Source organism: Chelonoidis abingdonii, chromosome 1, assembly GCF_003597395.2.
Source record: "Chelonoidis abingdonii isolate Lonesome George chromosome 1, CheloAbing_2.0, whole genome shotgun sequence".
Taxonomy (NCBI): Eukaryota; Metazoa; Chordata; order Testudines; family Testudinidae; genus Chelonoidis; species Chelonoidis abingdonii.
In genome coordinates, this window is record NC_133769.1 from 19,496,297 (window position 1) to 19,519,352 (window position 23,056).

At 38.8% G+C, this 23,056-nt stretch overlaps 1 protein-coding gene across 1 annotated transcript in view; it reads right to left on the reverse strand.

Annotated features, from left to right (window-relative positions):
• Nucleotides 1-23,056, reverse strand: part of SEMA3A (semaphorin 3A) — a 209,291-nt gene that overhangs the window by 132,893 nt on the left and 53,342 nt on the right. The window contains exons 2-3 of the mRNA XM_032801540.2: nt 14,801-14,958; nt 10,894-10,956 (exon numbers count right to left, since the gene is read on the reverse strand). Of these exons, the coding sequence (XP_032657431.1) occupies nt 10,894-10,956; nt 14,801-14,958 (221 nt within the window). The remainder of the gene's footprint in view (nt 1-10,893; nt 10,957-14,800; nt 14,959-23,056) is intronic.

Here is a 23,056-nt window from a genome sequence, read left to right on the forward strand (position 1 = left end):
CGCCCTTTTTCCCTGGATTCCCCTGGCAGACGCCATAGCACGGCAACCATGGAGCTTGTTTAGCCTTTTGTCACTGTCACCGTATGTGTACTGGATTGCTTGCTGAAACGCTATGCAGTGCTACACAGCAGCATCATTGCCTTTGTAAGGTAGCAAAGAGATGGTTACGCCCTATATCACGTCTGCAATTGAAATTGGCATGACGGTTATCAATTTTTTGTACCGTCTGTGCTGCATGGGTGCTTTGGCTGGCCTTCACTGAGGATCAGCCAGAATGCGCAATGGACAAAAATGGAATGACTCCCCAGGTCCATTCCTTCTTTGTTTGTCTAAAATAGAGTCAGTCCTGCAGGAATATGGGGCAATCTATAGAAGACCAGAAAGACAGCCGCTCCGTGTCAGAGTCCAGATCCTGCAGAACTGATGAGCTGCCATTCCATTCTAGGGATGCCCTGCAACAACTCCCACCCGTGCTTCCCTCCTCCCAACACCCCTCCTGGGCACCGTGGCAGTGTCCCCCATTTGTGGGAGAAGTAATAAGAATGCAGAATAAGGAAACAACAACTGACTTCGTGCGATTAAAATGAGTAGAGGCCTCTGTATCGCTGGAGTTGGAATGTAGTTACTCCTTAGGGGGTTTAAGATTCGGAGACATTTTCATAGACTGAAAGTATGGACGTGTTTTCACCATGGGAGTGTGCAAAATGTGCGAGAAGCTCAGGAACCGCGATAGTTTGTTCCCATGATGGGACGTGGTTTTCAATCCCTTGTTGTATCAGTCTGCGGGGAGAGATGACCAGGTTGGCGTTCTTTGCCCATAGATTTTTGCCTCCCATGTTGCCCTCGCGCTTATACACTTACTGCTCACAGTGCTGCATAGGCCAGCTCGTATGCGGTAGTACGTGTGATGATGTTAGGACGGTTCCAAGGCTTGTTGTACCGTTCTACCATCAGGAAAGGATAAGGGGGTGGGGGTGCTGTGTGTTTAGCACGTTGCGAGACACGTCTCCAGCGCATGCAGTAGACATACGCTGTATAGGTTGATATGAATAAGTGGCGAGAGAAACAATTTGTTTCCCTTTTCTTTCACGGGGGGTTAGCGGTATATGACGAATATACCGACTGAACCACCTGGACAATGTGTTTGATTTCCCTTCAGGCATTGGGAGCTCAGCCAAGAATGCAATGCTTTTTTGGAGACTGCGGTGGAATGACTAGTGTGGATAGCATGGAGTCTCTCAGTCTCCCCTTCCTCTCCTCATGGAGGTACCATTTTGATTCTTGGTCCATTAATTCACGCCAGCACTGTGCTGAATCCTGCTGTGGCCTCCTGTCTGGAGATTTTTTCATCCTTTGGATTTCCTTCTGAACGGAGCTTGTTGATTAGAAACAGTAGTTGGTCTCTCCCCATAAGCAGATCAGATCCAGTATCTCTGTATGGTCCATGCCTATGCGAGACGGCTCCACTCTGGCAAACAGGAATGAATTCAAGTTCGCGGGGCTTTTCCTGTCTACCTGGCCTGTGCATCCAACTCCAGATTGCTGTCCAGAGTGGTCACAATGGTGCACTGTGGGATAGCTCCCAGAGGCCAATACCGTTGAATTGCGGCCACACTAACCCTAATCTGACATGACAATACCGATTTCAGCGCTACTTCCCTCGTCAGGGAGGAGTACAGATATCGATATTAAGAGCCCTTTATATCGAAATAAAGGGCTTCGTTGTGTGGACAGGTGCAGGCTTAAATCAGTGTAACGCTGCTAAATTCGGTATAAACGCGTAGCGTAGACCAGGCCTGAAAGTTCCTGTGCTCTGGGACTACTCAGTTTGATCACTTTTGTCATCACGACCACTGAACTCTGACCTGACACTAGCCCAAGATATGGAAAAGTAAAGTCCTTTAGAACAGTTTTGTTTCCATTTCTGTTTTTTCTTCCTTCCAATTCTATTAAAATTCAATCAAAGAATTTTTCAAGGCTGCAAATGATGAATCGGCATTCAACGGATGCAGCCAATAATTGTTTTGGGCTCATAAACAACTACAGAGAAGCCAAGAAAAAAAAGTGGTCCTAAACACCTCTTTTAATGACCCCCTTATATGTTTGTACATCTGGCTAAAGCAAAGACTACAAGACAAACTGAAGCTTTGTGTGGACACATTCCAGCAAACAAGTGGGATTTCAGAATGTATAAACTGAGATGCTGAGTTGAAGTACAGCCCTGTAAGTGGGAGTCCCTAAGTTTCTTTTTCTCTAGGTTATTAATAATGTTTTTACAACATATTAAGAATCAGTTTAATCAAGGAAGCAAATAATATTCCAAGAATAACTTGAATAAGCCGAAAAGAAACAGCAGCCTTGACAGTGGCATATGAGAAAGTTCTTTTTCCAACCAGCTCTAAAACAAACTCTGTATACTTTATTGAATGGAAAACTCTCCCTTATCTTGGGATTTGGTTTTGTTAACCAAGAAATTAACAATGCCATAAAGTTCAGCTCAAGTCTCCCCTTGAAGCCTGTCCGCTTTCTGAGTTCCTTCCTCAGGGTTGCTCAGCCCACACTCTAGAACAGGGGTTTTCAAACTTCATTGCACTGCCAGTCCCTTCTGAGAGAAAACATTCCTACATAACCCCAGGAGAGGGACTGAAGCCTGACACTGCCCAAGCCCCGCTGCCCCAGGTGTGAGGGCCAAAGCCCAAGCCCCACTGCCCTGGGCAAGGAAGCCAAAGCCAAAGCTGAAGCTCTGAGCAGAGGGACTCCAGCTTCGAGCAGAGGGACTCAGGCTTCCACTCTGGCCTCGGGCCCTGGCAAACCTAAGCCAGCCCTGGTGCCCCATTAAAATGAGGTCCTGACCCACAGTTTGAGAACCGCTGCTCTAGAACGTCTAGAGAGTCTCTCCCATCTCCCTTATATCTGGATGTGGGTATAAACCACACACCTCATTGAATCAGCAGGTCTCACTCCACATTCCCTAGCAGGATTAACCCCTGTTAACAGGGTGGGGTGTTTCAGACATATGCCATCAGTTCCTTACATGCATATAAAGCACGTAGAAGCGGTAACAGTCACTCTTTTCTATTCTGCTTTATGCACATCCTGAAATGATTTACAGACACAGTCATCTAAGATAAATATACCTAAACTTCTGAGATGAAAGTGACAAATTAATGCTTGAAGTGCTGAAAGCAAGCAACAGAATGCTAGATCTATAGGATGCAGTTGCTTAGCAATATGTACACATGTAAATAAACATATCCTATAAGCTTGACTATGAAGTTACATGCTCCATAACATGGGAGTCCTGTTTTTTGGGTGTGGACATAAAGCTATTCGGAGTTCCATGAGAGAAACTAGAGAGAAAATCCTTAACTGATGGAAGCCTAAAATTCCCATTCAATTAAAATTTGGCAAGTACTGAATCAGGAGTTGTCAAATTATGTTTCCTGCAAGATTCACGACACCCTTATAGGGACCTACAGCTTTAGAAGCAGTTAATCAGGAAGGGATTGTCAAAATTAGAAAGGAAGTAATAGATGATCTTTTCCAACAGAGATCAGATTGTTTCTCCCCATAAATAAGTATCCCTTTACTTATTGGCCTGAATATTGTGGCCCCATCATATTTAGAATACAAATTTTCCTCTAATCTGCAAAGCTCTCTCTTTCTCTTTCTTCTTTAATTATCTTGAACTGGTTTTTTAACAGTTGTGGAACAAAGAAAAGAAAATATAGCTTTAACTTAAAAATAATTCTACACAATTTTGGAGCGTATTTTAAGAACTCTCTCTTTGACCAATCATTTGGTTATTTGTACACATTTCAAAGGAAAATGGACATTAGGTCTGCAAACAGTTGAGAGGCATTTAGAAGGCTAGCTGTTGGCATGCGGTGCCAGCAGTATCATAGAAAGATGATCAGGTGTGGACTAATTCAAGTAGCAAATTCTGAGCTATGCTGCAAGTGTATGGAGAAAGAGAGAAATGTGCTTCTGGAAACAAGCGTGCTTGAGATTGCGAAGTGAAACCAACCCTTCCTTCCATTAAAACAATAATTTATCTGCCCAAACAGAAAGAATCTGAGGCAGGACTAGAAATGGATAGATGAGTCCTTCAGAAATGAACTTCTACAAGACTTGAGTCTGAAGACAGAACTCCTGAGAGAATTCAGGGAGTGAAACACGCCCATCATTTTTACTAGTTATTCAAGTGAGCATGTTGCTTGAAAGATATAAGGGGTACACGTACCCTGTCCACCTATGGAGACAAAATAAATCATAACAAGGAATCTGTCTAGAGGAGTCCCAAAACAGCAATCACTGGTGGCACAGTAGCATATAAAAAGAACCCTCAATCTTTCTCAAAGCCAAATTCGGACTCAGAGGAAAACTCCATCAGTAGAAATCTGAAAACCATCATTTTGTGAAACAGTTTTGTTTCCCCTTTTTTCCTCCCACTAATAACTCAAAATAATTTGTACATTTCTAAAAACAAAAGTGCTATTTGTGCAAGGCTCGTAATTCAAGGCAGGAGTTGAGAAAATCCGGCACGGGATTTGATGAATGTAAGGTTTCCCTCAGAAGCAAATCTCTCTAATCACTCCTATAATAGAAAAATAATCCACGGATAGGAAAATTTAGCTCTTATCTTTGATCCAGATTAATTTATTCATCAAAATCTGAGGTTTACGAGAATCTCACAATGCAAGAATGAGTAAAAAACTATATTTATCATAGTAAAAAACTATACAATCATATTATTTTCCTTAATGTATGGCACTTAACTATTGTTTGCCATCATTTCAAGGATATTTAATTATGTTCCTATATTCTGAAATTACCAGTCAAACTGTGTAGTACTAGATAGGATACAGTACTTGAATTGCCACTGCTAACTTAATTCTTCCTCTACTCAAGTGCTCAAGGCACTACCTTGCAGTAATTGATTTGCCTTGGCCAGTTTACAAACGGCATCATATGCCAACTCCTAAATGAAAGCAAACGCCAGTGTTGGCATCTGACCTGACTGATTACAGCACATACTGTATCTTAAAACCACTGGCTGCATTGTAGGGGGTCCTTGGAGGAACTATGCCTAACTCAGCCAGAATTCCCCTGGGGAGAAAACATATGTTACAGAGATAGCTCTGCAGTCCTCTGAAAGGCTCCAGTGTTCGACTCTCCTCCTCAGCATGCCAGCTCAGCTCCACTGGCCAGTGGTAAGGAATTATACAGCCTTCATCTCCACCCTTCCCCATGTGCTTTGTGGAGCCTATGCAATGCGGTTTCACGCACGGGTGAGATTACATTAGCACAGTGCTTGCTTGCATCCCCACCTAACTGGAGCTGACCCCTGTGGGGAGGACATAAAGTGGGAAAGGGCCAGATATTACCTGGCCTGATCTTTTCTGGTTAATTTATGAACAGGCTATCTATTTTCAATTGGTATTCTATAATTAATTTTCAGTCTCCCTCCTCAGTTCTTCATTTACAATAGCACATGAAATGAATTACAGGTACTTTTATGTTCTGCCTTTATGTTTTCGCTAAGGCTAGAAGGGTAATAAAAAGAAGTTGAAGGGAATCAACAATATTTTTTTTTTTTTGCTAGCTTCATTTTCCAAAATGTCATCAAAAATGGTTTTAGGCAGGAGAGGCAACTTGGTAAATTGCACCCTTTTGAAATCACAGATTTGAACCAGCTGACAATCATTCCAAATGCACGGCTGTAGTGGTCTTTAGAATTGAGCAGTCACATGATTCAGGGAGGGGTTTGGAAACTGAAATTTCCCATCTCATGGAGATAGTCTTAGGTGGTGTATTTGGCTTGAATATGTCTTATTTAAACTCAAAGGACTGTGATCTAATTTACACCCATGCAATCCTCAAAGAATGAGCTGAACAACTCTTCTTGAAATGCAAAGATGCATAAATGGAACGTATCCACAAAGTACTTAACATGAGCCTCTACTGCTGCTGCTCAGCTGCAGACTTTTTTTTTTAATTTTGATTTGACTCCAAATCAGCAGCAGCACTGGAGTAAAATAGGCAGATATATATTTTATCTATTCATGTAAATAAACACATTTTGAATTCCTGTGGCCATTGATGATCAGACAAACCTCCTAGGGCTCACAGGCTGTTGGTGGCCAAAGTACAGTTACAAGCAGAAAAATGTCTATGTCACAAAAACTATGACACAGTGAGCACTAATTGGGAACCAGTTTTGGCTGGGGTCGTTCAGAAGCCAAGGAATTAATGACATGAAGACTGAACTACTTTTAAAGAGTAATCTTTTAACGAGAACAGGTTTGAGGCACATAGCTGAGACAATGTGCTTGCAATATGGTTGACTGTGATGAATTGCACCAGATTGATGGATAAATACAAGACCATAATCTTGGTGCTGACAATTTTCACAATTCACTAACAATAAATTTCTCCTAAAAAAACTAAGAGACGATTTGGAATGTTCCTGTAACACTGACAGACCCCAGTTGTTGGCGGATGGGATCGAACCAGGGACCTCTAGAGCTTATTGCATGAGTCTCTACCACAAATTAAAAGCTGACTGGCTGTTAGCTAAGGCCGTAGAGCAGACTCATTTTCTCCCTCTCTTTAAGTGATCTCGGTGCCACTAAATGGAACAGAACACCAAACCCAGGAGGTGTGTGGGTTACATTCCAATGGTGTTCCAAAGCTTTCACAAATTTACTTGATTCTATGCGGTCTAGACACCTTGTGAGAAAAAACACTCCAGGCAGATTTTTTTAAATATTTCCAGGCACGTTTTGGGTAGATTGGAAAGTCAAAGATTCATAGATGTTAAGGCCAAAAGGGAGCATTATGATCATCTAGTCTGACATCTTGTATAACACAGGCATAAAACAAGTAATTGCTGCATTTAGCCTACCAACTTGATTTAGATTCAGAGAGGGATTTTGATAAGGAGTTAGGCATCCAATTCCCACTAGAAATCAGCACCCTTAGATGCTTTATTAAAACTCATCCTTAAAGACTTCAAATCATGGAGAACTTACCATATCCCATAGTTAAATCCCATAATTAAATACCACAAGAACTACTCCTTTGATGTCTTGACACTTCCGTTTCCTGTGCATCACAAAATTAGGAAGTGCAGAGATGCACCAAGTAGAGGGGAAGGGGGAAGTTAATCAAACTTTTTCATACTGTAACAAAATAACGGTTTGAATTCTAGGTGGAGTTTCTGCTCAGCTCCAGTTTATGCACTGGTTTTCCTGTCTCCAGTTACAGGTCCACGTTCGGGTTCCAGTGACTACATAAATCACTCAAACCACACTCTGATGGTTTATGACATCACTAGAACCCCAGGATGGAATTATAGTCATATTTTTTCTTGTTTGCCTATTATTTAATCATATGGAATGCAGAAATTGTCATGTGTTACCATTGTGTCCCAGGTGACTGTGAGCTCTTTAAATCAAAATACTGAAACTCAATAGTGAGTTATATCAGTAGGCGCTTTATTAATCATGTCTGCACTGTGTGGTTCAGTGTAAAACCTGAGATGTATTCTATAGGGACAATTAATTCTTTGATTGTTCCAAACTCCTGATCAGGAATCTACAGGGGAAGGTTTCAGGATGTAACCACAGTAGATCCAGGCTGAGGTTCAGAGCAATAAGAAACTCTTTGTCTCCTTTTATTGGGCTATCACATTTGCTTGTTTAGCTTGGTCATAAAAGTAAATACCTTGGTTGCTATTAAATATTTACAATTTTGCCTTTTTCACTAATAACATTACTTTGCTATTTGTAGTATTCCCTATACTAAGGATAGAGAAATATCACAGCAACTCTAACTGCTAATAAAAAGTTTAATGGCAACTTCTCTATATCTGATGAGAAAGTCTACTAGATCATTTTGTTTATGAAAAAAGTGGCTTCTGCTGTAAGCACTGTGTGATCTTGGGGGAGGACGTTTAATCTCCTACTGTCTCAGTTTACCTATATGTAAAAGGGAGTCAAGCATATTTTTAAAAGTTTACCTACCTATAAAATGGACAACATACAACAGGGGTATTGCAAAGCTTCACCAAGTAACATTTATAAAGTGCTTTAAACACACAAATGAAAACTGCTCCATAAGTAATAAAGGGTTATCATTAGATTTACAATATCATAATATGCTGCCCTCGGCATTATCCCATGCAAACTGAAATTTCACCGATTTGCTATGCCTAGATTGGCATGACTGGCAGTGTGGATTTATGGAATCCTTTGGACTCAGACAGAATAAAAGCTACAGTAAATTATTTCTTTTAATTATGAGGGAAAATCTCTCAGGTCATGTTTCAGGTTACCACTGGCACAATATTAGGGAAAAACTTTCATTGCAGCTGCTGAACTGCACCTGGCTTATTAGAGGGGACTTGAATTTTCAGTATTGGCTGCCCCCCTTGAGATCAATAATTACAAATGTTAAAAATGAGAACTGTCATAAAAGATACAGAACTTCATATAGGAAAGTGTGAGCAATCACAAAGGAGAAATATCTAATATCTTAGCAATGGTCCATGTTGATAGCAACATTAAATCAAATGTGCTTTATACTCCATTTTAAGTGTCCTCTCTCTGTTTAATGAGAGCACGTTGAGTTATTATTATGGTCATTATATTTCACATTTCCTAGGTATTGACAACAGCTATAAGGAATATAGGAGGGAAGGATGCTAAGTTTCTTTAATGATGTGCAGTCTTTAATGTTATTACATCTAGAATTGTTATATTATGTTACACCATTTAGTACTTTGTTTCTAGTGGCAAGAGCAGGACTGAAGAGAAACCTGTGACTCAGGTACTTTTGGGTGTTTACCAATAGAGAACTAGACACACTGAGAGTTAATCCTGCTTCAGATTTCTAACTCACCTACCAAAACCCAGTGCTGACCTGGACCCACATAAAATATTACCAGCCATTCTTTCTTTATATTTAAATATATAGAATGAACTCTTTTCAGCTTATCTCATACATTTGTAGGGCTGATGGAAAATAGAAAATAAAATTTGCAATATGTTTTCCATTGTTTACCAACATTTTTCTTATTTCAAAATTTTTTGACGGGACCCGTATAACTTATAACACTGTTACCCTCACTTTGGGTTAGATTGTTGTATGTCTTGCGCACTGTACTCCAGGTTATACTTTCTTATGCCCTGGTGCCAGCACACCGTACTGAAGCTTCCAGTGCATGGGGATACCTAGCGCAGGTAGATAGAAAATAACAGGATGGGACTGAGCCATGGATCTACTCCACATTCATGCCTAGTGGAGTAGCTACCTTGACAAGTCAGTGAGTACACACTCTGCAGGATACAGACTTGTTGTGTAATGCACACACATACACACAGATGGCGACTCCCGGAGTCATAATCTTCTTTCTGGACTATTCCAGAGGCAGCACAACAAAATACGGCCACTTACTGTGAGTATATTGGAAACTGACTTTCTACAATGTCTGAAACTTTCCCTCCCCCCTCCACTTTATTATTTTGAATTTTTAAAAGAAAATGTTTTTTAAAAAAAAGTAAAGGAAGCAATTTTGTTCTCAGTGCTGTAGATTTCTGAGTTTCTCTTCAAGGCATGGTGTTGTTGCTTACTGTACTATAACAATACTTAGTACAATGCTGGACAGCCACTTTAGTTATTTTCTTCAGGTACATCATACAAACCAGCACTTTCTGGGTTACCTAGCAGGTTAGATTTTGTGATCTCGAGCTCACAGAATATTTCCAAGAGAAGTGCTTGTGAATACATATGTGGTTTGAGTAAAAAATATTTGTAGTGATTTAAAATCAGGGGACTACAAAGTGGCTAGAGACACTCATACTATAGCCAGGCGCATGAAAATCGTGAGCTCACTCTCCACATATACAGTGCTGGTTATATATGTCAGTTCTGACCTAAACCACCTCTTCTATTCCAAAAATGATTTTTTGATGTAGACAACAGTCCTCTAAGGACTAGGTTAAGCCCAGTGAACCCACTTTCACTTCTGACCTAAGACAGTACTAGAACATAGTTCTTCAGAGGCATAAGACTGGCATTATGAATATTTTAGTGAACCATCTCTGAAATTCAGGCCAGTAATGTATACACATGGGGCCAAATTCCACTCTCAGTCATACCCTTGCAACTTCACTGATTTCCCATTTGGTCCACTGTGCATGTGTCCATTTGACTTATTGTGTATATGTATGCTCTTTCGCTCTCTGCTCCTATAATGGAAGACAGGGCTAAACTATCAATATACACTCAGAGAACTGTTAGGACTTGTGGCCAAATCTCTCTCACTCTCATATGTACAAAGATGGAGATATGTGAGTGAGAGTGAGAAGGTAAGTAAAGCAGTTATTACATAACTGTTTCTTTCCTGAGGCGCCAGAACTGATGCAAAAAGTTAAAACCACTTAGGCCTCAATCCTGCAATAAACTCCACACAGGCAGAACCCAAGGAAACCCTGCATGGAGACCTGCTTCAGTGAAGTACCATGTTGGCACAAGGGTTTATATGGAGCTTATTGCATGATCAGGGGCTAAATCAGTGCACAATTAATAAAATCAGAAGAAAATTAAATAAGAATCAATTATTCTCACTTTAGTGGGTGCTTTTTTAACACATACTTTTTCTTTAATTTGCATGATTTTCATCCTCTTATGCATTTAAACTCAGTGTCCATTTCTTTGGACCAAAATACCCAACCAACCAAAACACCTGATGTGACCCAAATCTCATGTTAGAGTAAGAAGAGTAATTTTAGGAAAAATAAGTGCTTTAAAAATTAACACTAGACTTCATGAAATATTCAAATTCTTCACATACAAAAACAAAACACCATTATAAAGATTTGTACTTACCAGAATATCTTTTCCAGCCCACTTACACTCATCCCTTCGGGTATGAGACACAGGCCAAAAAATCTAAAGAAATAAAATAAAAATCACTTTATGCCATTTCATGCTTCAATAATCACAAATTGTATACCAAGTGCTATATATAGTCTCTTCACCCAGTTATTTTGCTTTTCTCTTTGTTCCTTTCACTGAAAAAAACCCAAACATAAGCAGAATAAAGTGTATATAATGGGAATCATGGCAATGAAGATTATAAATACAGGTGTATAATGCGGATCTCTGCTACAGACTTTGAAAAATATGGAAGCAAAGGGCTTGATTTTCCATTCAGTTATACTGGTTTATCAATATTGATTTTAATGTATTTACAACACTGGTAAAAAAATGGAATGGAGACCCAGGCCCAAAGCTTGTATCTTCTTGACATCACTGAATATGACAGATATCTATTACTATGCGCCATTTAATTGGGTTTGGGAATATGGTAACATAAATGGGACTCTTGACTGTTTAGTTTATATAGTAATTCACTTTTGTTTCCTGTTATTCAATTAAATGAATAAAAATGGCTATGTTAGTTTGATGCTATTATTCCATTCAGCACTAATGCTGATGCTGATTTGGATAAGTGTCTTTGCAAATATCTATAATCTTCCAGTAATACTCCCTAATCCTGCTGTAGTATTACTTCTGGTAGAAGAAGTATCTCACTTCCTGCAGAGAAAACCCAGGGACCATTTCAGTCAATTATTCATGTCTGTTGAAAATCTTTTAGGAATTACATATAGAATAAAACATGATCTTCACATAATGCCGGGTTACGATTCAGTTGGTAACTTCAGATAATGCAATATGAATGGCGACAAGACTGGATTATAACCTTGGTATTCAATACATTATTTATAAAGTAAAGGGGAAAGTATTAGGAAAATAGGATGATTGCAAGTGACAAAAGAGAATTAATGACATATTGTTAGTGATGTTTTGAGGTCTAGGGTGGACCTCAACCAACACCCAAAAATTCAGAATTTTCTTTAATAAATATAATATAATATCATCCAAACAGAATTTGAACCTCTTGAGTCTATAAAATTGGGCTGAAAATTTCATGAGAACACGGTCTCTCAAAGGATTCTTCCTGCTTCTATTCCTGGCTTAAGAAGTTCAGAGAAAAGTGACAATGAAAATTTACTAAGTTGAAAAAAAAATTAACCAAATTTTTTTAGAGCTCCCAAAAGGTTCAGTTCAGGATCAATTCAAGTTTTGGAGAAAGGTTCCTATATAATCTTAACCAGTTTTTCGTATCTCTAGTATGAGCAGGTCAAATTCTCCTCTGACAATGCTGCAATTCTGTTGACCTGATGTGAAAGTCAGTGAATTTGCACCATTGTAATGACAAGGTGAATTTGGCCTTATTTGTGCTTTTTTACTGAGGCCATAACTTACTTCCAGTGCTTAGGTAGAAATCCTCATTGATATCAGTGGAGATGCCTGCTCAAAAAATGATGGGATGATGTGATAATTGATAATAATAAGAGATGAACTGAACCACAACCTGAGATTCAAACACAGCTAAGACTTTAGAAAAGTTTTGATTTGGATCTAAATTTCGTCAGGGACCATGGTCTTTATATTAGGCTGATCCAAAAATTCTCTAAATCTTTGGGAACATTCAAATCCCACTTTGAATCTGCAGTTTTGAGCCATCAATAATAATTATCTTTCTTTCATATAATAATGTCTGTTTATTATTTCACATATTGTTCCAGAAGTGTTTGAAGACTGAAAAACAGAAGATACAATTCCCTTTATGTCCGACAGCAGTTTTCTACTGTGGAAACATCATCCTTTCTTTTAATTATTCCAGATGTTTTGTGCATTAAACTATGAATCCTTCAGAGGATACAAATAAATAGCCAGTTTCCTTTATAGCTGCTCTAAAGAGAATAGAAAAGAAAATACTCAGTTTCCCTTTTATCTTTTTCCTTGGAGAATACACATGAATGGCCTGTCTTCCTTCAGAATACAGAACACAAGGTGTTTATTGCTATCATCTTAGGAAGTTAATAGGCAAATGGGCAAAAGGTCAGGAATACCAAGAAAAAATCCACTGGTACTGACGCAAAATATCTTTCATAAAAGTTGAATCTAAAATGCACCATAAAAGTTGTGGGATTTTAAATGCTTGAACATAACATAAATCAAACCACCATCTCTGTGTTTACCTTCTTACTCTTTGGCAAAGCTCATTAGAATAAATGAAAAGATAAAACAACTTTTTAGACTCAAGCAGAAGCATACCCAAAAGCACCATTGAACTGTACATCAGCTTTTAATTTTAGTCCACAACTTTTACCAAAAGAAATGTCCTCCATTAAGGGCAAAGAGCTTTTACCAATCTGTCACTCTTTTATTAGTATCCAATCTATTATGGTTTATGAGTAGCAGAAACACACTTCTTTAAAGCACTCCATGCTAAGGAAAAGAAATCAACACTCACCCTCACAAACACTGAAGTGGCCCTACTCTCAAAAAAAGTGAATGGTAATGTGACCTTTCTGTGAGAGCTGTCATGACAGTCATCTTCGTTTTATTGAGCAGTAAACATAAAAAAATGGACTGTTTGGTGAATAGCTGGCTTGACGTAAAGTGCATTCATTTACTGGTGCTACTGCTACTATGTTACTACTTTTCAATCAACTCTTCCTTATTATGAGATGTAAAAAGGACTATAGTACTGTGGATACAGTGGGCATGGACCTGAAGAAAGACACATAGAAAAAGGGAGCTGTGTAGATATTAACACCACAGCTTTATAAAACCTTAAAGCTTGATTGCTTAAATATAAGCATGTAAAATCCCACGGTTTTAAGCTTCACCTCAGGATCTAGGGATTAACCTTTTATGATACTTTCAATATGTTATATAAAATAATTATATAATACCGCTATAAAAATATACTAGAGCTTTAACTATTCTGCCCAGGCTCCTAACACTGGACAGGCACAAATAATTACAGAACATTAAAATGAGGTTTACCGTATGTTCTCTAAAATTAGTAGCTAAAAATCATACATGCTATATTCCTGATCTTGCTGACTTGCAGCTTGTCTGCACAAAAAGCTTTCTCATGGCAAGCTGGGAGGTGAATGTACCCTGCACTAGCATGCTGAGCATTACTTGTCCACCTGGAATCTGCTGACACACACTAACAGTTTGTTAGTGTCTCCTGATCTGCGCCACTTTGAAATACAAGTAGACTAAGGCCTGGTCTACCCTAGTGGAGAGGATCAATCTAAGTTATCCAACTTCATCTACATAACGTAGCTGAAGTCAACATACTTAGACCCACTCACCACGGTGTCTTCACTGCGGTGAGTTGACTGCTACCACTCCCCCGTCGACTCTGCCTGCGCCTCTCGCGGCGGTGGAGTACAGGAGTCAACGGGAGAGCACTTGGAGGTCGATTTATCATGTCTAGATTAATCTAGACACAATAAATGGACCCCCGCTGGACCATACTCTAAAGCACACTAACTGTTAGTGTGTGTCAGCAGGGTCTACATGGACAACTAGCACAGCAAGCTAGCATGAAGTAGAATCATATCCCAGCTAGCTGCTCATTATATGTTCATGTAGACAAGCACTTGCATTGTTTATATATATTTGTCCAAATTTAAAGGGTGTAATCATTTAAACCAGGTCCAAATTTGGCCTATTATTTTTCCCCCTTGTAGCTGCAACAATTTTCTTTTTGGGGGGGATGGGTGGGAAGTTAGCTGTCATAAGCTGTCATGACAACTTATATGTAGTTTATATCTACTGTCAAGTTATACATTATACCTCTGCATAACAAGATTTGTACCACAGGTTTTGTTAAAAAAAACAATTATAGTAGGATTGAAGATACCTTTTGATATTCCTTGATGTTAACCAGGTTGAAAGAAAATATGTGATCCTTTGCTCCAACATATAGTCTACTCCGTTCCTCATCCAAAAGGAAAGTGTGGTAATTGGAGCTATTGGCTAGTCCATTGAAAGTGATTACATTGTTGGTTTCCAACATCTCTGCAAGATAAAGTTAAGATTTTTTTTGTTAATTTGATGAAGATTGCAGGCTAATGTCCTGATCCTGTAAAGACTTCACTTTGAGCATATGTGCAGCCCCATTGACTTTATGGGAACAGTTAGGTGCATAAAGGTAAGCATATTTGCAAGTTTGTGGAGGATGAAAGCCTAAGCTCACTGTCACACAAGCGCTGAACTATGAATGAAATTCTGCACAAGGCCACAACACCACTTAAGTTCCACTGAAATCCTATTTTGAGAACTTATTTGGGGTGTGGGGAATTTTACCCCAGGGAACTAACCAAGAGTGGGCCAAATTTTGTTCTTCTACAGTCAATGAGAGTTGCAGGCATATACCTGAGGATGAATCTGGTCAACTGAGGTAAATTAAATGCAGAGGCTAACTCTTCCATCTTATTATAATGTTTGTGGGCAAGTATAAACCATTTCACACAGGTCATTAAAATATGAGGGAAAGGAGACAAACGTGACAAGCTGTTGAGATAAAAGCCACATGTTAAACAAGGTCCTTACTTGTATTACTAATAACATCTGCGACTGTTGAAACAGGAAGAATTTGAAAAAAAAAGCCAATTAACTTTTTGCCATTTACGAGCTAGCATGCTTATTGCATTATACTCAGCAATCAGAATAATAAAATTAGATGGGTCAGTTTCACTTATGTTTATAGCCACTTTCATTTTCCAGTTCTCACTCACTTCCACACAGCTGTTGTGTTTAACCAAGAGTGAGCTTCTTCTTCAGTCCAGGTGTTCACAGACCCATCTCAGCTACTCCCAGATATAAGCATAGACTTTTACGAAAGTTGTTGTAAAAGTAATTTGCATTAAAACACTCAGACTGCATTTATATTAGGTTTTGTAAACATACCTTTCATTCATCTCTCTCTCTCTCTATATATATATTTTATTCTAAATCTTTTATTCAGGCCTTTCAAGACATGTCTACACTAGCAATTCATACTGAAAATATTTTTAGTACTATGAGCCAAATTCTGCTCATAGTACTAGACATGCTAGCAGGAGCCCAGAAACATGGGGGACATCTTCCATAACATCTAGGCAGAATTCCAATCCAGTGCTTTAGGCCCTGAATCTAGAAAGCACTGAAGCATATGAGGAGTTCCACTGAATCCAGACGAGCTCCTCACATGCTGGTTCCTGGCCCAAGATGACAGTTGGGAAAGGGAATGGAGGGTATGTTGACTTCCACACCAAGGGGTGTGGTGGCTAGTGGGCATGCTCAAGTTTCAGACAGCTATCTGTTTGGTGTCTCCAGAACATGATGCCCGGGATGACTTTCAATGAGGCTGAGATTTTCAGACCCTGCCTCATAGTGCACCTGTCTGCCTTGATTCATCATACCCTGCCTGGACAGGATGACACATGTAATGCACAGGCAGACTATGCTGTGCCGTATGATGGAAGACCAGATGTCACCTGTCCCTGTAACTATCAATGTGCTCACATAATCCAAGGCAAAACCATTTTATGAAAAATGTGCACCATACTTCTCTTTCTTCCTGTAGTCTATGAAACAAATAAATACATTGATCTAAAACATGGACCACTTGAGATGTATGCTTTGGGTTTGATATAATGCTAGTTTTTATAGCTTTTCAGGATTGGAGCAGCACCCATTTTTGTAGTAACCTGTAAGCAAAATTATTTTTTTTAAATAAAAGTAATAAACTTTATAATAAGCTGAACAAAATACATTTGAAAATAGATTCCTGCCTAATTTCTGTGTAGTGGAAAGAAGTAATATATGTGCATATCTCAGGAGAACTAAAAACAAAATTAAGGAGGTGTAATACAATATGCATCAAGGCAAATCCTAAAGTCTTCCTTAGATTTTGCTCAATATTCACTGTTCTTATTCAGGCAAACTCTCACTGGTATGAAGTGGAACTTGCATGAATAGAGACTGAGCCAAAAATTAATAAGGAACTCAGGATGTGCACCCTACTTTTTACTGTCCTCTAGGTTCCTTCTGGAGGCAAGATAATACACAAAAGTATATTATATGATGTTACACTTTTAAAAATCATTCTACCTAAGACTTAACTTCTCAAATTTCTGCATAACGAGAAGAAACCAAATTTTCCCATGTTGGCCTGATGAAATAATTCTGGATTCTTGTCAAGTTTTAAAATTCAATTGCATTGCCCTCCAGTTCATTTATCTGCATTTTGTGTGAAACTTTACTAATTCTCTTTTACATTGGAATGACTGATTCAGATGCTGAATCTCTTTACTGAATGGTGAGTGATACAAATGATTGATAGCTTAACTTGTCTTAGGACTCTCCTAGTTAGAAATGCATTAATGTTATTTTTATCTGATAATTCTCCACATAATATAGCTGTCAAAAGCCTTTATACTTTTTCTCTCGTGCGCTTTTTCTGTTTAAATTCCCAAGGGTGTGATTCTGCTCTTGGTTACTCTGATGTAATCAGGAGTAACTCCACTGAATTCCATGGAGTTACATAAATGTGAACCCAGTATAAATGAGATAAGAATTCGTCATTCACCATCTCTGCTTGGTAGAGAACTGAAATGAGAGCATTACCACTTATTTCTAATTATTTCACATGTACTGTTTCTGCTTTGTGCGTTACTCTGTTTTCTAATTTAATGTCTACTGACAGTGTCAAGTTATAGCACTGTTATCTGATGTTTTCATTAAGGAGAAGAGGTACAGCATAGTCAAGAGCAATTACATCTTCTTTAACACTGCCCTGTAAATGTGAGTCTATTTCGAGCTGAAAGGGTATGCAGAGATAGTTCATTTTCCCTGCCCATTCAATCGTTGGCTTCTTTGCAGAACAGATAAAGGTGTTAAATGCGATACCACCTACAGTGAAATTCTGCCTCCAGTGAAGTCAATGGCAATCTTCCAACTGACTTCAATAGAGCTAGGATTTCACCCCTTGGGTCCAATCCAATGCCCATCAAAGTATCCCATTGACTTTAGTTGGCATTGGATCAGGTTTCTAGGGCTTGATTCTAACCATATTTATACCATTGTAAATCAGAACTCACAATATTGGAGCCATAATATTGCAAAACCTGATCTGAAATCAAAAACAGCCTTCTATTCACTAGGAACTGACAACTGAGTCTGAGGACGTGAAACAAAGTTCAAGTGTCAATAAGTCTCCCTCACTACTGATTTCTAATAGGGTGGGATTGAGACAGAGAGGCTACAGATTCTCCAAAGTTACATTGCTTGTTTTTCAAACATTGCAGTTCTTACTTTGGCACAGAATATAACCATGCACTGCCTCCTATGATATTCTGTAAAGGGCTGCTGAAGAGCAGAGCAGTGGCATTTGCACAATCAATACAAATTAACTGTTCTACCTCCTCAAATTAATGAGTTTCCAAGTGCTTTTCATCCAATGCTTTTTTTTAGTATTCAGCCAGCAGCCACAGAAGAGATTATGACAGAAGTAGCAATGAAAGGAAGAGCAATGATGCCAATTAATTCTTTTCACTGTCAGATTGTCATACGGGCTAGTTACTGTGTTGATCAGCTTTAAAATAAACCCACATTTACAACAAAGGTTGAATTAAAAAGAGAGAGGCAACATGATGAATGCCTTCACAAACTCAATGTAATTAATACTGAGGTCTACAATGCAAGAGCCTCATTCATTATTTTTTCATATTGAAGGGTGGAAGCCCGCTTTGCACATGTCCTATGAAGATGCACAATAGTTACCTGTTGTTGTAATCGTTGGTTGACTTCCTCTATGCTTTCTCCAATAATTTTATTGAAAAGATGGTAACAGTACTCCACCACTTGCTGTAGCTTGACAAATTCTCTTTCTTGAGTAATTGTTTGGAGACTATTTTCCTATTTCCATTTTATATGTCTTCAGCTTGTACCCAGTCCTGTCATTTTGAACATTTCTTTGTAAAGCTATAATGACTGTGCTGTGACTTTAATATCATCTCTAAAAGGTAGATTTATAGTGGATGGAAATACTTCAAATGTAATAAAGACTTTATCACATTTGGTGCTGTTATTCCCAACTGACCTTCAACAGGATTGATGCAGATGACCAAAGCTAATACTTGGAAACGCACCATATGTTGTTAAAGCTTCTAATGATGATAAGTTTTAACTTTTTCCTCTCACTGAAGCTACATGGAGTTTGAATTGTTTAAGAGATAGCAGGCCAAATTCTGCTCTCAACTCCACCACTGTAATCCCCTTTAAGGCTGTGGTCCATGGTATGGTCTCTACTCTTATTTTATTCGCTCTTTCTAACATTTCCAATCCCTAAATATTTGCATTTGCTTTAATCTTTCTGCTTTAGAGGCCATAAAACATTTTTAATGGATTGATGTTTTTGTTGAACCAATGCAGGGATGAAAATAGGTCAGGATGGGACGGGACAGTACCGGCCCGTACATAGCTGATGTTAAAGTGCTGCCGCGGCAGCGCTTTAATGTCATTGCCCCTTCTGCCCTCCCTGGGCTGCTGACAGGGGAGGGAGGCAAAAGAGACAGCTCCCCCAGGACCAGTGATTTAAAAGGACTATCGCAGCAGCAGCCGGAGCCCCAGGTCTTTTTAAATCACTGCTGGAGCCCCGGGCGGTGCAGGCCAGGCAGCGCTGATGGGATGGCTGGGGTAGGCTGACCCCCGGCCCCACCCCTTCTGCTCGAGGCCCTGCCCCTTCCAGGGGTCCGAGGCTGGGCCTCCATACCAATAAGTGTTTCATATTACTTTCACCTCTGATCTAATGTGTCTTTCACTTGAATCTGAATGCTGGGTTTGTCAAAGCACTTTGGTAGAACCACTCCCAGTACACCTTTCAATATATGTTTATTTTATTTCCTAATGGAATTTCAGTCCAGTCATCCATACGGAGGTTAAGGATCAGATTCTTCCCCGTGAAGTCAATAAAAGTTTTGCATGCACAAGGAATGCAAGTCTGCTTTATTTTTACTACACTTTTTCTTTCATTTCAGAATGAAGTAGACAATCATAAATGTAACTAATATGAATGCAGTGAGTCAAACCCTGGGGTCCTTACCCGAGGCTTGATAATCCACTCTGTTATGCTAACTTTATGCCAGTTTAACTTTACTGGCTTTGTGGAGTTTGCAGAGAAGAACCTGTGACAGAGAAGAGACTCAGGCTTTTGGAATCAGTATTTACTCACTCCTAATTCAGGCAAACTCTTCTTGGAGTTAGTGGAAGTTTGTCTGAATAAAAATGTAAGATTTAGCCCAACATTCCCTTTAAAGTCTTTACAATAAAGTATCTTCCTATGTTTTCAACTATTTACAGTCCAGGGCCCTATCCAATTTTTATAGAAGATGTTGGAAAGACTTCCTATAAAAATTGGATAGGGCACTGGATTGTAAACAGTTGAAAACACAGGAAGATACTTTATTGTAAAGACTTTAAAAAGAATGCTGGGCTAAATCTTACTGGAGCAGACCCAAGCCCATTACTGGTGACTATACAGATGTATTATAAATTCAGAATCGTGTGTCAGAACTTGCTTGCTAACCAAATGAGTGGGCTGTTGCTTTCAGAAATTTCCCAACCTCCGCTGCCTTGCCTCAAGTGATATTGTCTCATTGTGTATCTCCTAGTGATAGATAAAAGATGAATCAAAAAGTATTTTAGCCATCATAAGGGGATTTTTCTGAAATGTTAAAGATGCTTCCCACAACATCTTGCTAGAACATTTCTTTCTTGTATCGCCAGGCTTTTGTCAGCCACAGTGCATTGAGTAAGCACTTGCTCACTTGCAAGATACATATCTTGCTCTAACTGATTAATATCTTTCTTGTTCGGTACTTTCTGAAATAGCTGTAAGTCAGACATCACTGTATGTCTGACCATTTGCTTAAAGGAGGCTGTGCAGGAGAGAAAAGATGTAAGCTCTCCTAACCCCAACTTCTGTTCAGAGAGACAGAGGAAGAGTTATAGGGCTCTCCCCACTTTGCTGCCCATATGCAGAGGACAGTGCAGGCACTATGGGGCCACTCCACCCTGCCAATAAACAAGTAGGAAGAAGAGTGCAGAGACTCTCAGACAGTGAGCAGAGCCCCTCATAATACACCGAATAGCAGAGTTTAGCTGGTAAAAGAGGTAAACTGCATCCAGCACAAGGCTCCAGTGACTTGATTCTCCGATCTGAAACAAGTGAAAAAGCAGACAAGGAATTGTGACTCATGGTCCCTACACAAAGCTGTTTCATCTACATGTCTAGAAGTTGCATCTCAGCCTAGACCCAAACGTGGTCAGCGTCCTTTATTTTGTTCTGAGAAGCAGATCGACAATTTCAATTTTAATTAATTGTACTGGATTGCCTAGATGAATACCATCCCATGAGGTGATTCTGAAACCCTTACTCCCAGTGAGTAGCCCCTTCTAACTTAAGTACTAGTGTGACATCTCAATGTGAGCAAAGGTAGCAGAATCTGGCCTTCAGTGAAGAGAATTATTAAAAGGGAGTGCAATAATCCCCTATAAGAAATGCCCCATCAGAAAACAAATCAATTATCAGAACAGCTAAGGGAAATCTTTTGTTGTGATATTGTTCAAACCATCACTATCCATCACAGCTTCCTCAGAGCAGGACTCTGTGTTGAGGTTTTCTTCAAATTAATTAATTTTGCATCACTTATCCTAATGCCCACTAAAAAAAATCTCAGAATTCTCTGATTAGATTTTGGACGTGAATGCTCTGTAAATAATGAAGATATTAATGAGCCTTGAGGCAGCATTTGTCTTATGGCACATATATTGGACTTTAACAATTACCCTTCACTTTCGAGATAAGCTCAGCAGAAGAAATGAAAGAAAAATGGTAACTTCTATGGATGAATGGTTACACAATGATGACTCTAACTGGGAATATCACCAAGTGATCATTTTTTATTCCAGATGTAACACAAGCCAAATTTATACAAGAATATGATCTTTAACCGTGCTATGAAGGCCATATCCATTTTTGTTGTTCTAAAACTGGAAAACTTTTGCAATCAGGAACTCTGCTTTCTCCTACATTATGAGTTAGATAAGTCGGAAACTGCACTTTATGCCTTGTTGATGGCAATTCTCTGTTATTGTAATTTGAATGTAACAAATCATTGGGGGAATTACCTTATCAGTAATCTAAATACAATTGGACCAGCATCTCCTTCACAGCTGTTCAATCAATCCTAGCTTTCATCCTTTTCTATTACCTTATCATAACAGTCGCCAAACACTGAATTCTATTGACCTCTACTGAAAAAAAATCCCAAATAACATTTGCTTAGCTTTGCACTGATATAAACCATTTGGTTTTGAGAGATGAAAAGTAAAGGAATAACGTTTTAATTAAAATTTTATCAATTAAAAATCTGGATGTCCAAAGGCACAATATATGACCTTTCTTGGATTTGTGTTTTAAGGTAAATATTCTAAATGAAACACCCATCAGATTCTAGCAAAAAAGATTTCAATGCCACAAGTATACCTTGACTAAAAACAGACATTCTGTCATTAGGATTGCTGGTCCAAGTTTTGGTTTCAGTTACATTGGTATGAGCATGGAGTAACTCAATATACTGTAGACTTCAGTATACCGTAGAATTTATATGTATGTTTTTTATACTGTGAAACTGAGTGTAGAGTTTGGCCCACTAGTATTCAGTTGTATAGCAGTTCTCGAAGTGTTCTCTGTCTTAATAATTGAAAGAGTCACATGATATTTTAAAGACATAAAACATTTAAATTTTTAAAACCAACCTGTTTTCTTTTATTATGTGTCTATTTGGTCTCTGAAATGGATCCAGATTATCCCTATTGGGCAATCATTACCTTATAACAACATGAACATTATTAACCTTTGAACTAAACATGATGCTTCTTAAGATATATTTCATGTATATGTAACTATTACCCGTTAGACTTGGCAAGTCCACTATATAGTTTACTATGGATTTCATATATCTTTGAAACTCTAAGTCCTGTTACAGAAATGGAGACAATGGGAATTCTTTAAACTATGTATTTTTGATGACTAAAAAGCATTTAGGAAAATTAGAATATATGCACTTCA